We start from the raw sequence: 15,246 nt of genomic DNA, 5'->3' as shown, positions 1-15,246 counted from the left end.
ACCTGAAGAGTAGAGCTCTGAGAAGCCCATGTTGGAGGCTTTGGGGCAGCTGCAGGGTTTGCTAGTGCAGTTGCAGCTTTCTGCAGCAGTCGGTTTACCGGGTGCATTCGCTCCTTTCTCCACATCTCCCACATTCAACAACGCTTCAGAATACAAGACAATAATACATTCATATAAAATGTCACATTTGTAACACCCCAGACCAGTTTTTTTGTTAGTAGTTTAGTTCGTATTATCTTGTTTTATATAATAAAACTCAATCTCGACACTGTGTTATAAAAGGAAATGTGTTCTATGTTTTTTGTGTATTTTCATAATGCTTTGGCAGCATGACGATGATACAAACGGGTTCACATTTTAAAACATAACATAATTGATATGAATACAAGCATATACAGGCTGATTATAGATTTATACAATTTATATAAAGATTTATACAAATAATATTTCCACGCCTAACAAACTGAACCCACCACATAATTTGGATCCGATGCCTCCGGTGAATTTCTGGGCCGCCGCTTGGCACCAAGCCCTGGCTTTACCACACACACACACACACACATACACACACACACACACACACACACACACACACACACACACACACACACACACACACACACACACACACACACAGACAGAGAGAGAGAGATAAATACAGATAAATACAATTTCCGTTTTTAATGCCTCAAACGCATTTTATAACCATATAAAATACAATAAATGTCATGTTGGTTTTAAGTAACCGATAATTATTATTACTATTATTATTAATAATAATAACGAAAGTAAGCGAGGATTAAATTGTTTTACGCATTAATAAAAAAGCAATAATTTTCTTCGAGATAAATAAAGTATCTATCTATCTATCTATCTATCTATCTATCTATCTATCTATCTATCTATCTATCTATCTATCTAATTAATTTTACACAGTGTGCATTGGTTGTTGGGCTTTATATAAATCTAAACTTTAGTATGTATTTTTTTAATTATTGTTAATAATTAACGTCGATATAAAAAGTCAAATCCAACTAAATAATAAACAGCGAAATGAGTCAGTAATGAATTAGTCCAATAGCCTGTGTTAAATATTAACATATGGGTAAAGACGCATAATATGTTTAATATAAGGATATAGTTGAGCAAAAACAAGCCTATATGAGTTTATATATATATACCCAACGTGGTCTTATTATTTCATTTTCGCATTATTATTATTATTATTATTATTATTATTGAGCATCAGTATGTATTACCTGTAACAGGACTTTGGCCGCCGCTTTCCCCGCCGTTTTCTGCGTTCAGAGACCAAAAGCCTTGCGAAGCCATGGCGCAAAATAAAACCAAAATCTCCGGTTTGCGGCTACCACACACCGAGATAAACTGAGAGCATCCAGCCCGGGTCCTCGGTGGATCCTTCACCCAGTGTACGCTTCTCTCTCTGTCACGAGCCGCATGAAGCCTGTTAAGGACGGCAACGTCCCCCGTGCTAAAATGTGGAGGGATTAAAACTGAACGTTTTATTCGTGATGGAGTAGTCGGACGATTTTGTAATCCGTAAGCGTGCGTGGGTTGCGGTATGTGCGCCCCGGCACAGGAAAAAAAGCGTCTGCGCGCACCGGTGCTAAACGCCAATGTCACGTCACCATGGAGATTCCAGCGCGAGACGTGAGCGCGCCCGCACCAGAGAGCGTGGGAGCAAAAATGGCTCGTGCGCTCTCCAACTTTGTATTAAAGATTTATTTATTTATTTATTTTAGGACGAAAAGCGTCTTTCTTCAGCGTAAACCAGTTAATCTGTGCACTGAGGGTGTATTGAGCGCAAATTTCGTATTGAGAGCGCAAAATCCAAAATCCAACCATGCACACATTTCTAATGTCTGTGCAGTTCATTTCTATTGTGTTTTTATTGTGTTTTTTTTTTAAATTTTTTTATTGTGTATCGAAACATACAGAGTTTATAATATGTCTCATAAACACGATATAAACTGAATTAAAATCTTAAAAGAAAAACACACTTAAATATACGATTATATATATATATATATATATATATATATATATATATATATATATATATATATATATATATATATGTGTGTGATACCCGGTTAAAATAAGGAAGGTTGTGTCAGGAAGGGCATTAGGAGTAAAAACTGTGTCAAATCAAGAATGTTGTCCAGAATGATCCACAGTGTCGATTCCTATACGGGAGCAGCCAAAATAGAAATAAAATTAAACATAAAATTAAATGAAATTGTTTACAAAATAATAAATAGATTAAAGCTAACATATAAGGATTTTAACATAATTTTTTACACATTCATGTAATTCATGATAGAAACGGTATTACTCATTACACAAGATTCATCAGTTCACAAGTTCAATGTCAAACACAGTCATGGACAATTTTGTATCTCCAATTCACCTCACTTGCATGTCTTTGGACTTTGGGAAGAAACCGGACCTCCCGGAGGATACCCAAGCAGACACAAGGAGAACATGCAAACTTCACACAGAAAGGACCTGGACCGGTCCACCTGGTAATCGAACCCAGAACCTTCTTGCTGTGAGGCGACAGTATACCCACTGAGCCACCGTGCCGCCCAGAGGTAACATATGAGCACATGTAGCCGTATAGTGTCTCTATGCTCAAAGCCAGGTTTATATGTACATAAAATATTTAATATTTAGAGCTCTGTTTATGCGACAAAACGGAACAACTTCAAAAATCATCGACACGATTTCTTTATGTTGCGTAGTTAATTTATTTTGCCGGATCATTAAAATAGTACAGTCAATATCCATTACTGACTGTTAGAATAAGGTTCCCAATGCACTCGCGTTCATTTCCCCTAATCACTCGCATCAGCTGCGTCACGAGTGTCCAAGCGCGAGGAGGGAGGAGTAACTGGGGTGCATTTTTCAACAGGAACCATCTCGACCTTGACAGCAAGGAGAATGGAGAATAAACACCAAAACGTGGCATCTACTTTGCCTGCTTCGTGCAATAACTGTTTATTTATCCGTTCTTTATCCTGTTTAGGATTGTGATGGTCATAATGCCACTGTGAAGGCAAACATACACTAGACACACAGTGCACAAATGTATCACAGAACTATACACACTTGTTTGTGGGATAAGTACAAACCCAAGAAGACATTGGAACATCAAAATCCTCAGTAACCAGAGGTGATCTCCTTTGGATCCTGGTCCTGCAGATCCATTATAAAGCAAAAATGTAACAATGAACATCTGTATGTTTGTTTTAGCAAAAACTGCTGAAAGCACAAAAATGACTTTCAAACATAATATCTATACTACTAGGGGGAAAACATGCCAAACTCCTCACGAACAGTGGCTGTTACCCATGCTTCTGTAATCCATTCACTATGCAGTAGTGAATGCAGTTATGCTGCTTTTTTTTTTTTTTTTTTAAATACAAATTGTTCATTTGTGACATCAAACAAGCATAGCCATATTTAACAGGCTTCTGAAAACCAATCAATTATAAGAAAATATTTATTTTCATTTAATCAATAATTTTACATTTTAAAAAGATAAAGGAGGAATATTTAACAAAGGATACAAAAAAATAGTTTTTTTTATGTCAAACCATCGGAAATACCCACAATCCTATCAGAAAAAAGTATGCTGGATGTGTTGTTTGGTTTTAATCTATTGTAATATCAATGTCATATCATCATTATTTATTGACATATAAAAGAAAACACTTGAACTAATAAGAGGAAAAACATAACTTACAGCATTTCATAATAGTAACAGCACTTAATAATAATAGAATGTAAAATAATAGAATGTCATATTCATTCATTTTCTCTAACGCCTTGTCTTGGTCAGGGTCGTGGTCTAGTGCTAATACGACACATTGGGCACAAGAAAGAAATACACGCATATGTTGTTGGGAGGAGAACAAACTATAGTACATAGAGTATAGCTGGTAGCTCTTGGGGTCTGGCACTCACAATGGCAATAATCATGAATGTTGTTTTTTTTTTCTAAAACGTTACAGTGAGCACCAATTAACAATGGGCGTCCTGTATTGTCCTTTATTTTATTTTTTATAAGATCAAAAAAAGACCCAACAATATGTAAGTAATAATTCTTAATTTACATTTTTAAATCTATTAAAACTTCCTATTTTGCACAATATTCTAATATTTGCACACTTTTATTCTAACACCAAGTACATCATAGTCAAGTCTATTTTTTGTGAAGTCAGTAGAGTTCAGTAATGTCTAGAGATGGAATCTTCCAGATAGGATCATCTGGAAATTAGGTTGAAACCTTTGTAGGATCCTTTGCTTAGTCCCTCGATGGAGAACAAAAATGTCCCAAGTAGAATCCTTTAGAAAGTCACATGATGCAGCAAAAATTTTCATAGGTTCTCTAGGTATATATAGTCCACCTCCAATCATTACACATCCAAAAAACACTTAAGAAACTTTTTTAGACTGTATATTGATCCAAATAGTGTATTGATCCAACCCATGTTTATTTATTGTAAGCAGTTTAAGCTGATTCCGAAAGTGTTTAAAAAAGAGGTTTGAATGAAACACATACACTATGGCTGAATATCCAGTGTATCAGTACTTTAAAAATATGCTAAAATGCATAGAACAGTCTAATCATCTTCAATAAGTCTTCCTCTTTGGGAGGTTTTTCTCAGCAGCTTCCTGAAGTCATAAGGACTTTCCCCATCTTCCCCCATTTCTTCTGAGGGTGTCCTGGACAAAGAGTTGCTGAGGACAGAACAGAAAAAGCTCCACTTAGCATATGTACATAAAATAAAGATGTTGCTGTTTACACAACTTTGTCATGTTATTCCTTACTTGGCCTTCCCCTTATGTAGTCTGAGGCAGTGATGAATGGTGTGCAGTGTATGTATGTGTATATGCCTTAGTAGGTGTCATTGTTGTCATTGTGAGTTTTAGCTTACTCATAAGCATATAGGGATATGTACACTAAATTGCCAAAAGTATAAGGACACCTGACCTTAAGCTTGTGAGACATCTGATTCTTAAACCCACAAACCCAGCTAGAACAGCTTTTTCTCTTCTGGGAAAGCTTTTCACACAACTGTGGTGTCTGCAAATTTGTGCCAATGTAGTCAGATATTGTAAAGTCAGATCTTTCATTGTGTACAGGGGCACAGTTATAATGAAACAGGAAAGGGCCTTTCCTAAACTTGCCACAAAGATGAAAGCATATATTTTATTTTAGATAGTTGACTTTGTGCACCTCTTATCAACAGATGTGACTCAAAAAAAAAAAAAAAAGCTAAAGGGGAGAGTGCACAAGAGAGGACCTGAAACCCTGGATGATCTAAAGAGATTCTGTAAAGAGGAATGGTCTCCAATTACCAGCACTGTATTCTCACCAACATCAAGGCAGCAGTATTAGCCAGCTTTTGCCTCCTTTTGTAAACCATCATAACTTATTTTTGATTTTGTCAGTAGACCAATTTGAAGCAGTATAACATACAATAGATGTTGATTAGATGGCTAAAAGTACTGTATGCAGATAACTAATCATCTGTAAGGTGGCTGGATGCACCTCGCCAGAGAGAGAAAAAGGTACAGTGTATCACAAAAGTGAGTACACCCCTCACATTTCTGCAAATATTTCATTATATCTTTTCATGGGACAACACTATAGACATGAAACTTGGATATAACTTAGAGTAGTCAGTGTACAACTTGTATAGCAGTGTAGATTTACTGTCTTCTGAAAATAACTCAACACACAGCCATTAATGTCTAAATGGCTGGCAACATAAGTGAGTACACCCCACAGTGAACATGTCCAAATTGTGCCCAAAGTGTCAATATTTTGTGTGACCACCATTATTATCCAGCACTGCCTTAACCCTCCTGGGCATGGAATTCACCAGAGCTGCACAGGTTGCTACTGGAATCCTCTTCCACTCCTCCATGATGACATCACGGAGCTGGTGGATGTTAGACACCTTGAACTCCTCCACCTTCCACTTGAGGATGCGCCACAGGTGCTCAATTGGGTTTAGTCCATCACCTTTACCTTCAGCTTCCTCAGCAAGGCAGTTTTCGAAGGGAGGGGATCATGCTCTGTTTCAGAATGTCACAGTACATGTTGGAATTCATGTTTCCCTCAATGAACTGCAGCTCCCCAGTGCCAGCAACACTCATGCAGCCCAAGACCATGATGCTACCACCACCATGCTTGACTGTAGGCAAGATACAGTTGTCTTGGTACTTCTCACCAGGGCGCCGCCACACATGCTGGACACCATCTGAGCCAAACAAGTTTATCTTGGTCTCGTCAGACCACAGGGCATTCCAGTAATCCATGTTCTTGGACTGCTTGTCTTCAGCAAACTGTTTGCTGGCTTTCTTGTGCGTCAGCTTCCTTCTGGGATGACGACCATGCAGACCGAGTTGATGCAGTGTGCGGCGTATGGTCTGAGCACTGACAGGCTGACCTCCCACGTCTTCAACCTCTGCAGCAATGCTGGCAGCACTCATGTGTCTATTTTTTAAAGCCAACCTCTGGATATGACGCCGAACACGTGGACTCAACTTCTTTGGTCGACCCTGGCGAAGCCTGTTCCGAGTGGAACCTGTCCTGGAAAACCGCTGTATGACCTTGGCCACCATGCTGTAGCTCAGTTTCAGGGTGTTAGCAATCTTCTTATAGCCCAGGCCATCTTTGTGGAGAGCAACAATTCTATTTCTCACATCCTCAGAGAGTTCTTTGCCATGAGGTGCCATGTTGAATATCCAGTGGCCAGTATCAGAGAATTGTACCCAAAACACCAAATTTAACAGCCCTGCTCCCCATTTACACCTGGGACCTTGACACATGACACCAGGGAGGGACAACGACACATTTGGGCACAATTTGGACATGTTCACTGTGGGGTGTACTCACTTATGTTGCCAGCTATTTAGACATTAATGGCTGTGTGTTGAGTTATTTTCAGAAGACAGTAAATCTACACTGCTATACAAGTTGTACACTGACTACTCTAAGTTATATCCAAGTTTCATGTCTATAGTGTTGTCCCATGAAAAGATATAATGAAATATTTGCAGAAATGTGAGGGGTGTACTCACTTTTGTGATACACTGTATGATCACCACACACCAGCAGGAGAGGAATAGAGAACATTTGCAGATATTTATTCAAGGTAGAATAATACTGTGGCTAAAAAGCTACAATAAAAAGAGGGATAAACTCAGATAACAGTTGGCCAAATTATTAGAAACAAAGTAACAAACAAAAGACACAAACATATCCGCAACATGCAGTGGAAAGTGCAGAAATGAGAACTGAATGTTGTGATATGACAGGCCATTTGCAACAAGACCAGCTTTTTGTTTCAGCAATGTGCGAGCAAAACCTCATTACACCAACTCACGTTCCCCTGCGCATGTTGGTGGTTTTACGTGCAAATCCAGATCAGGAAACAGTGATGTCAAGCCGCCTCTGGGGCAATTCACCCTCCCAGGGCAGATCCTCTGTGAGGTCCCACACAAGTTCCCAGAAATAAACAGAACTCTGACAGTCTGCATCAGTAAAAATTGGAGCAGATCAAGCGATTCGGCATTACTTCTTCAGAGAAATTCAGGTGTGTCAAACAAGAAACTGGTGAAGAAGACATATAGGTAACCTTTCATCTGAAGCAAATTAATGCTAATGAGATGTAGGTGACAATCAAAGAGATAAACAGATCAAGCGCAAATGAGCTCTCTAACCCTGTCTGTTGGCCAAACTAGGCAGCACAGAGGAACGCAAAGGCACAGGTGATTGTTGGAAATCCCATTTTATATGAATCTTGCTATCCACAAACTACTTAGTCAGTGGAAATTTGCATTTGTGATGTTGGACAAAAAGATCAGGCTTGCAATCAACAGCAGGGAGCAGTGGTAGCTTAGTGGTTAAGGTACTGGACAAGTAATCAGAAGGTTGCTGGTTCAAGCCCCACCACTGCCAAGATGCCACTGTTGGGCCCCTGAGTAAGGCCCTTAACCTTCAATTGCTCAAATTGTATTCAGTCATAATTATATGTCACTTTGGATAAAAGCGTCCACTAAATGCCACAAATGTAACGTAAATGTAATCAACATTTAAAATCATCCCAAAGGCATTTAAAGGTATTGAGGACAGGGCACTGCTCATAGAACACCAAACCATGTCTTTGTGTATCTCGCGCTGGCACAGGGTCATGCTGAAACAGCTAAGGGTCTTCCCCAAACTGTTGCCAAAATATTAAAAACATATAATGCATTTTCTACATTGATTTTACATGACTGTTGAACAGGTACAGGGTGTGCCAATTCACATATTAGGGGGTTTCATAATGGTACAGTAAGCCATGTTATTTAGTATAATGATTACTTTGGTTTTATAAGAGCTATCAGATATAAGTTGATTTTATAGGACACTATTAAACAATCCCACTTTTCTCATTATGTTTCTGTGTTTTTCAACATTAATGCACATTTAATAACTTATTTCATAACATTAGATTGTGTTAAATTCATTGATTCTATACACCTATTAGCAGTGGGTTGTCTACATACATGCTTTTGCCCATATAGTGTATGTCCATCTTAATATCAGAATGCCTCAAATAGTTCTTACAGAACTTAAAATACTGGATACTGACTGTTTCTAAAGCTAACTGTGTTAGCTTTTAGCAGTGAGACCTATCTCTGTCTTGAAAGAGGATAAAGAAACTGATTTAGTGGCTCCTCACCTCCACCTCGATGGCTTCAAATCACGCTTTCCATTCACTGAGTTTCATGTAGTCTCAAGACATTACCGAGAGATTTATGGATGAAAAAAGGTGATCTGTGTTGCTTTAAAGCACCAATGCTCATTAGATCTTGGTGAGATCAAACTGTCTTCTATTACATTAAATATAACTTTATATCACTCTATCACTTTACTGCTGTAGATTTTAGTGCATGAGCTTTTCCATTAAATTCCTAATATTACGTTTAGGCTCTCTTAGGTGTTCCCTTATGATACAGTATAATTTTTGGTGTAACATTTAGAATCAATATGAATGCACATATAAAATATTTGGACACCCTTCCAATTATTGAATTATTGTGTTTCAGCCACATAATTTGCTAAGAACTGTAATAATAATAATAAAGTAAATTATATGCTTCCAACATTGAGTAACAGTATTTGGATGGGCATTTCCTTTTCCAGCATGACTGTACCCTTGTGCACAAAGGTCTATAAAGGCATGAAGAAAAGTTGGTTTAAGGAAACTCCAGTGGTCTCCACAGAGCAACATCAGTTGAGGTTTTCTTGACCAACATGAGTCATACAAATGCTGTTTTGACTAGCATCTCCCAATGGCTAGGCTGTCTCAGAAACCCCCTACCCCCCATTCCGCTGCACATTAGTCAATGCTCAACCAGCTGATAGCACAGCTGAAATTCGAAACCCGGATCTGCGGTTCTCAGCGAATGTTATATATTTTATATACTTTATAAAATTTATATAATTACTGTCAACAATTAAAGTTCTGTACACTACAAACCCTTTTATTTCTTCATCTATGTTGAATCTGTGTCAAAATCAAAACATTTGTGTCAATATTTTATTCCACACATTCAATTTGTGTCTTTCTTTAATACTATTTTACTAACCATTCTTTCCTGAAATGGCCAGTCTACCTAAATTCCCCCAAGAGTGACAACATCTCTTTAAAGTCACAAAAAGAACAACTAAAAAACTCCAGGCCTTGCTTGTCTCAGAAGTCAGCATTAAAGATTCTGCACGGCAGAAGCCACCACCAACCTGAGAACATAAAGGCTTATATCACAGTAAAGACCCTAAAGCTTTTAGAATAATGTTCTGTGGACTAAAGAGTCAATAACTAACAAACTAAAAAATAAGTAACTCTTTAGATGCTTTACTGCTTTAGGGCTTAAGGAGCTTGCCAGAAATGATAAAACCATAAATTATGTTCTGCTCTTTACTAGAAAAATCTAAAGATGAATTTCTAGACATAAACCTGTGATCTTAAGCTCAAACTATATATTGTTTTATGCATTTTTCTCTCCTTTTTTTTCCCTTGTAGCGCCTTTAAACCCAATTCCCCAATTGCATCATGCTTCCTCTCCACCAATGCCGATCCCCCCTCTGATTGAGGAGAACGAAGCTAACCCACACCCCCTCCAACACGTGTGCAGCATGCCATATGCATCTTGTCATCTACACTTTGACAAGTGCAATGCGGGTCAGCACTGTGTACGGAGAGACATACCCTGACAGCATTCTTTTTTCCATCTCTGTGCAGGAGCCATCAATCAGCCAGCAGAGGACGTAATTGCATTAGTTATGAGAGAGAGACCCTATCTGGCTTTTTAATATCCCACCCCTATCTGAACAACAGGCCAATCGTTGTTCATGCGGCCGCTCAGCAGACTCGATACGATGTATTCGAGATCTTAGCTCTGGATCCAGCGTGTGGTTTTTACCACTGCGCCACCTGAGCAGCGGCGGTTCCTTTTCACATGGATTAAATAGACATTGTACAACCTTTTCCATGAAAAAAGTATCAGTTTTGTTTCTTTTTCTTTTCTTTCTTTTGTAATACATTTAAATAACTAAAACCATGTGTGACAAATATAGGAAATCAAAATGAGGCGAATACATATTTATTATGTTTTGGTACTTAATGTTCTAAGATTGCAGTATTTGATTAGTATGTGATCAGTGAGAAACTGTTTTATCACTCAGACTTAGATGACTGCTTGTGCTGGTCTGGATTCAAATAGGAGTCTTTGTATCTGCATGGAACTGGAACAAATGTGCACTAAGAAGGCCAGAGGCACCAGGGGATATCTGATTCAAGACTCATAGATCTTATTAATCACTACCCTGGCACTTTTACCACTTGGTTATGTTCATTTTATGTTAATGTTTATAAAAAAAAAAAAACAATCGTAGATACTAGTAGTATGTGTCACTTACCTTTGCATTGTTGATTTAATCTTTTCATCTTGGATAGAGCGCTGTAAATAAAAATAAAAAAATAAATAAAGAGAGAGAGAGAGAGAAACGAGTGTAAGTTCCAGTGTTCTTCTAGCTTTGGTTTGCTTTGCATTATAGATTTAAAGTGTGCACTCACATGGATAATGTTGTAGCAAGCCATGTCCTCTGGATTGTTGAGCACCTTTGGTAGGCTTCGGCGAGATGTCCTCAACTGACCAAAATCAGCTGCTGGACACAGAACACAAGCATAAGGACAATTCAAACACTGCAAAGAAATTTGGTTTGGTCCCTGTGGTCAAAGGTCAACTGATGACCATGTGTCTTCTAAAATTTTAGAAACTTAGTCTAAAAGCGTTAACACTTAATGAGATTAATAAAATTTTGTTTATTTTTTCCATAAATCTGTTGTCAAGAGTCACTAAGAGGTGCTTGAAATAAGATATTTTACCACTTTGGCTACAACTTAAACCAAGTACAATTGAACTGAACAGTATGCCAACTTTGTGCACCAGTATTTATGTCATTTCCACTCTGACCTTGATTTTAAACTTAATATTTGACCAAAATTCAATACTTTGGAGTGGTGTTTAAACACCTTTGGCTAGATAGTGTACAACCCCAAATCATAAAAAATTGGGACAGTATGGAAAATGAAAATAAAATAAAAATGCAGTGTTCCTTACATTTACTTTATTTACATTTACATATAAATTTACTTGACTTTTATTTTAGTTTTGTCCGCTTAAATTCATTTCATTTATTAATATACCTCCATTCCTGCATTTCAGGCCTGTCTGCAACACATTCTAAAAAAAGTTGGGACGGGGGCAATTTAGGGCTAGTAATAAAGTGAAAAAACTAAATAATTATGCGATTTTAAACAGGTGATGTCAACAGGTGATTGTAATCATGGTTTGGTACAAAAGCAGCATCCAGGAAAGGCTGAGTCTTTGATGAGCAAAGATGATCAGAGGATCTCCAGTTTATCAACAAATGTGTGAGAAAATTACTGAAACCTCAATAAGAAATGTACCTCAAAGAAAGACTGGAAGGGATTTGCATATTTCCCCCTCTACAGTGCATAATATTATTAAACCATTCAAGGAATTCGGAGGAATTTCAGTGCCTAAAGGCCAAGGGCGCAAGCTTAAGCTGAATGCCCATGATCTTTGATCCCTCAGACGGCACTGCATCAAGAACCACCACTCAACAATAGCTGATATAACCACATGGGCAAGGGATTACTTTGGCAAACCTTTGTCAAGCACTACAAGAGTTACAAAAGCACTACAGAGTTACATGCACAAATGCCACTTAAAACTTTACTGTGCAAAAGAAGCCTTATGTTAACCATGTCCATAAGCGGCGTCAACTTCTCTGGGCTCGGAGGCATCTAGGATGGACCATCACACAGTGGAAAGGTGTATTGTGGTCAGATGAATCAGCATTCCAGGTCTTTTTTGGAAAAAATGGACGCCGTGTGCTCCAGACCAAAGACGAAAAGGACCATCCAGACTGTTATCAGCTACAAGTCCAAAAGTCAGGGTCTGTCATGGTATAGGGCTGTGTCAGTGCCCCTGGCAATGGTCATTTACACTCCTGTGATGGCAGCATTAATGCAGAAAAGTACATTGAAATCTTACAGCAGCCTATGCTGCCTTCAAGGTGTCATCTTTTCCAGGGACGTCCATGCATTTTTCAACAAGACAATGCAAAACCACATGCTGCACACATTACAAAGGCATAGCTGTGGAAGAAGAGGGTACTGGTACTGGACTGGCCTGCCTGCAGTACTGACCTGTCCCCAATAGAGAATGTGTGGAGAATTCTGAAACGAAAAATGTGACAACGACGACCCCGTACTGTTGCACATCTTAAGATGTGTTTGCAGGAAGAATGGAACAAAATAAAAGCTGAAACACTAAACCGCTTGATATCCTCTGTGCCAAAACGTCTTTTAAGTGTGGTGAAAAGGAATGGCAACATTACAAAGTGGTAAATGCTTTACTGTCCCAACTGAGGTGCAGGAATGAATGTTCATTAATAAATGAAATGAAGTTAACCAGACAAAACATGAAATATCTCAGGTTCATCCTGTCTGCAATCTAAGTAGTCAAAGTAAATGTAAGAAAAGTGTTTTTTTTTTATTATTATTTGCATAATCCATGCTGTCCCAACTTTTTCTGATTTGGGGTTGTACTTTCAGTTTATATAACTTAATCGAATATTTAAACATTATGTATTTTAATTAAAAGACAGGAGAGGGTGTCAGATATAAAGATGCTGACCAGAAAGGACAAGATTAGGAGGAAGTTAATTATAGGTACAAAACAGGTAGGATGTTTTGGAGACAAAGTTAAGAAGCAGTGGCGATTTCTCCAAGACTGCAAGGGAAGCTCAGCTTCCCCTAAAATGTCCAAAATTAAATGGTCAAATATGTACAGTTGTGTTAACATTTCATTGACTACAAATGCGTTAGAACACGTTCATCTCGAAGACGAGTTCGTTCAGAATCAGCTAATTATCACAAATCGACTCGATTTTCTTAACTTAACTCATACATTCCCGTAGCGTCAATGCATTTGCCCGCAGAAGCTGAGCGTCTATTCACCTCTATGTGACTGCGTTAAGGTTTTTTTTTTATGCTCCGAAACTCGCCGGTCATTGAATAAATGCCTCGATTTTGTCCCGCCCCCGGATGCTGAGCGTCTCTGGGGGTGAATGGGGCTGTGGGCGGGTCTGGACGCTGAGCTTCTGCAAGATGATTGGAGGATTAGTGGAAAGGCGGAATCCCGTTTTGATTGACAGCTAGTTTGAGCGCTAGACCGTCACGTCTCAAACTCAAAAGAAGCTTTATTGGCATGACAAATAGGGACATTCGTATTGCCAAAGCAGTACACTTCATTAGTCACTTAATCACTAGGAGGTTCAGTCCTATCGCAGATTTTGCGAGTGAAGTCGAAAGACAAACTGCTACAACCCATTTCAGGCCATTTTCTTGTAAAAGGAACAGAGGGCAGAATTTATGTGTAAATAAATTGACAAATTTGATGATGTAAGCCGACAATGAGCTTCCCCTCTTTGAAAGACCAGCAGCCGCCACTGTTAAGAAGGTAAGATTGAGATGGTTTGGGCATGTGCAGACGAGAGATGAGGGTTCTATGTGGAGAAGAGTGCTGAGGAGAAGAAGAAGGTCAAAGAGGAGGTTTATGAATGTTGTGAGGAAAGACAGATGGGGATGAATGATCTGCTGTGGCAAGCCCTAATGGAAACAGCCAAACACTCACTCACATTCTTAACCGCTTATCAAATTAGGGTCGCGGGAAGGTGCTGGAGCCTATCCCAGCTTTTCAATGGGCGCAAGGCACACAGTAACATCCTGGACAGAGCGCCAGTCCATCGCAGGGCAGACACACATACACACACACACCCATTCACCTATAGGGCAATTCAGTGTCTACAATTAACCTTACTGCATGTTTTTACACTGAGGGAGGAAACCTGAGCTCCCGTAGGAAACCCACGCAGACACGGGGAGAACATGCAAACTCCGCACAGAAAGGACCTGAACCGCCCTGCCTGTGGATCGAACCCAGGACCTTATTGCTGTGAGGCAACAGTGCTACCCACTGAGCCACCGTGCCACCCAACAGCCAAACAAGAAGAAAATAATGTTTTTGGATGTTGTACTTATATATTAACAAAGAAATTTATATAATGCTTTTTAATACAGATATGCCGACCACTGCATTCCTATGACACCTACAAAAAGAATTACAAAGCTCTTTTTTCTCTCTTTAAATTGTTGCTTGGATGTGACTAGACCATGCAAGCACCTGGCTTTACTGTTGATTGTACGATACAATTTCATTTTGTAGATACGCAGCCCCACATCGTAATGCTCCAAAGCTTCGCACTTTTTAGAGTGTTTTTAATGGAAATTTGACCGATTCAGTCAAAAATACATTTATAAGGTATGACGAACAGCAACAGGCCACTGGAGTTCCTCAAAAACAAACTCATCCCTTTGTGCGCAATAGCACAGTCATCCTGAAACAAATACGATCTTACGAAACTGTCATTACTAAGCTGCACAGAATGTAATTTATTTTGTATAATTGATTTTACACACTAGCAATAAACACCTGATTTGTGTTGTTTTGTCCTTAAGACTCATATAGTTACACCTATCTATCTTTGTTTCATTAAGCCCTCTAAAC

The 15,246-nt window shown here is 38.7% G+C and overlaps 2 protein-coding genes across 2 annotated transcripts in view; both read right to left on the bottom strand.

Annotated features, from left to right (window-relative positions):
* The window catches only part of gad2 (glutamate decarboxylase 2), a 42,424-nt gene extending 40,907 nt beyond the window's left edge, over positions 1 to 1,517 (bottom strand). Inside the window, exons 1-3 of the mRNA XM_062992018.1 lie at positions 1,260 to 1,517; positions 474 to 536; positions 3 to 143 (exon numbers count right to left, since the gene is read on the bottom strand). Of these exons, the coding sequence (XP_062848088.1) occupies positions 3 to 143; positions 474 to 536; positions 1,260 to 1,332 (277 nt within the window). The 5' untranslated portion in view covers positions 1,333 to 1,517. The remainder of the gene's footprint in view (positions 1 to 2; positions 144 to 473; positions 537 to 1,259) is intronic.
* Positions 1,518 to 4,649: 3,132 nt separating this feature from the next.
* The window catches only part of myo3a (myosin IIIA), a 132,075-nt gene continuing 121,478 nt past the window's right edge, over positions 4,650 to 15,246 (bottom strand). Inside the window, exons 29-31 of the mRNA XM_062992288.1 lie at positions 11,163 to 11,254; positions 11,006 to 11,046; positions 4,650 to 4,767 (exon numbers count right to left, since the gene is read on the bottom strand). Coding sequence (XP_062848358.1) covers positions 4,650 to 4,767; positions 11,006 to 11,046; positions 11,163 to 11,254 — 251 coding nt within the window. The remainder of the gene's footprint in view (positions 4,768 to 11,005; positions 11,047 to 11,162; positions 11,255 to 15,246) is intronic.

Source organism: Trichomycterus rosablanca, chromosome 3, assembly GCF_030014385.1.
Source record: "Trichomycterus rosablanca isolate fTriRos1 chromosome 3, fTriRos1.hap1, whole genome shotgun sequence".
Taxonomy (NCBI): Eukaryota; Metazoa; Chordata; class Actinopteri; order Siluriformes; family Trichomycteridae; genus Trichomycterus; species Trichomycterus rosablanca.
Note: the sequence above shows the minus strand (reverse complement) of the source record. Positions and strands in the feature narration are given on the sequence as shown.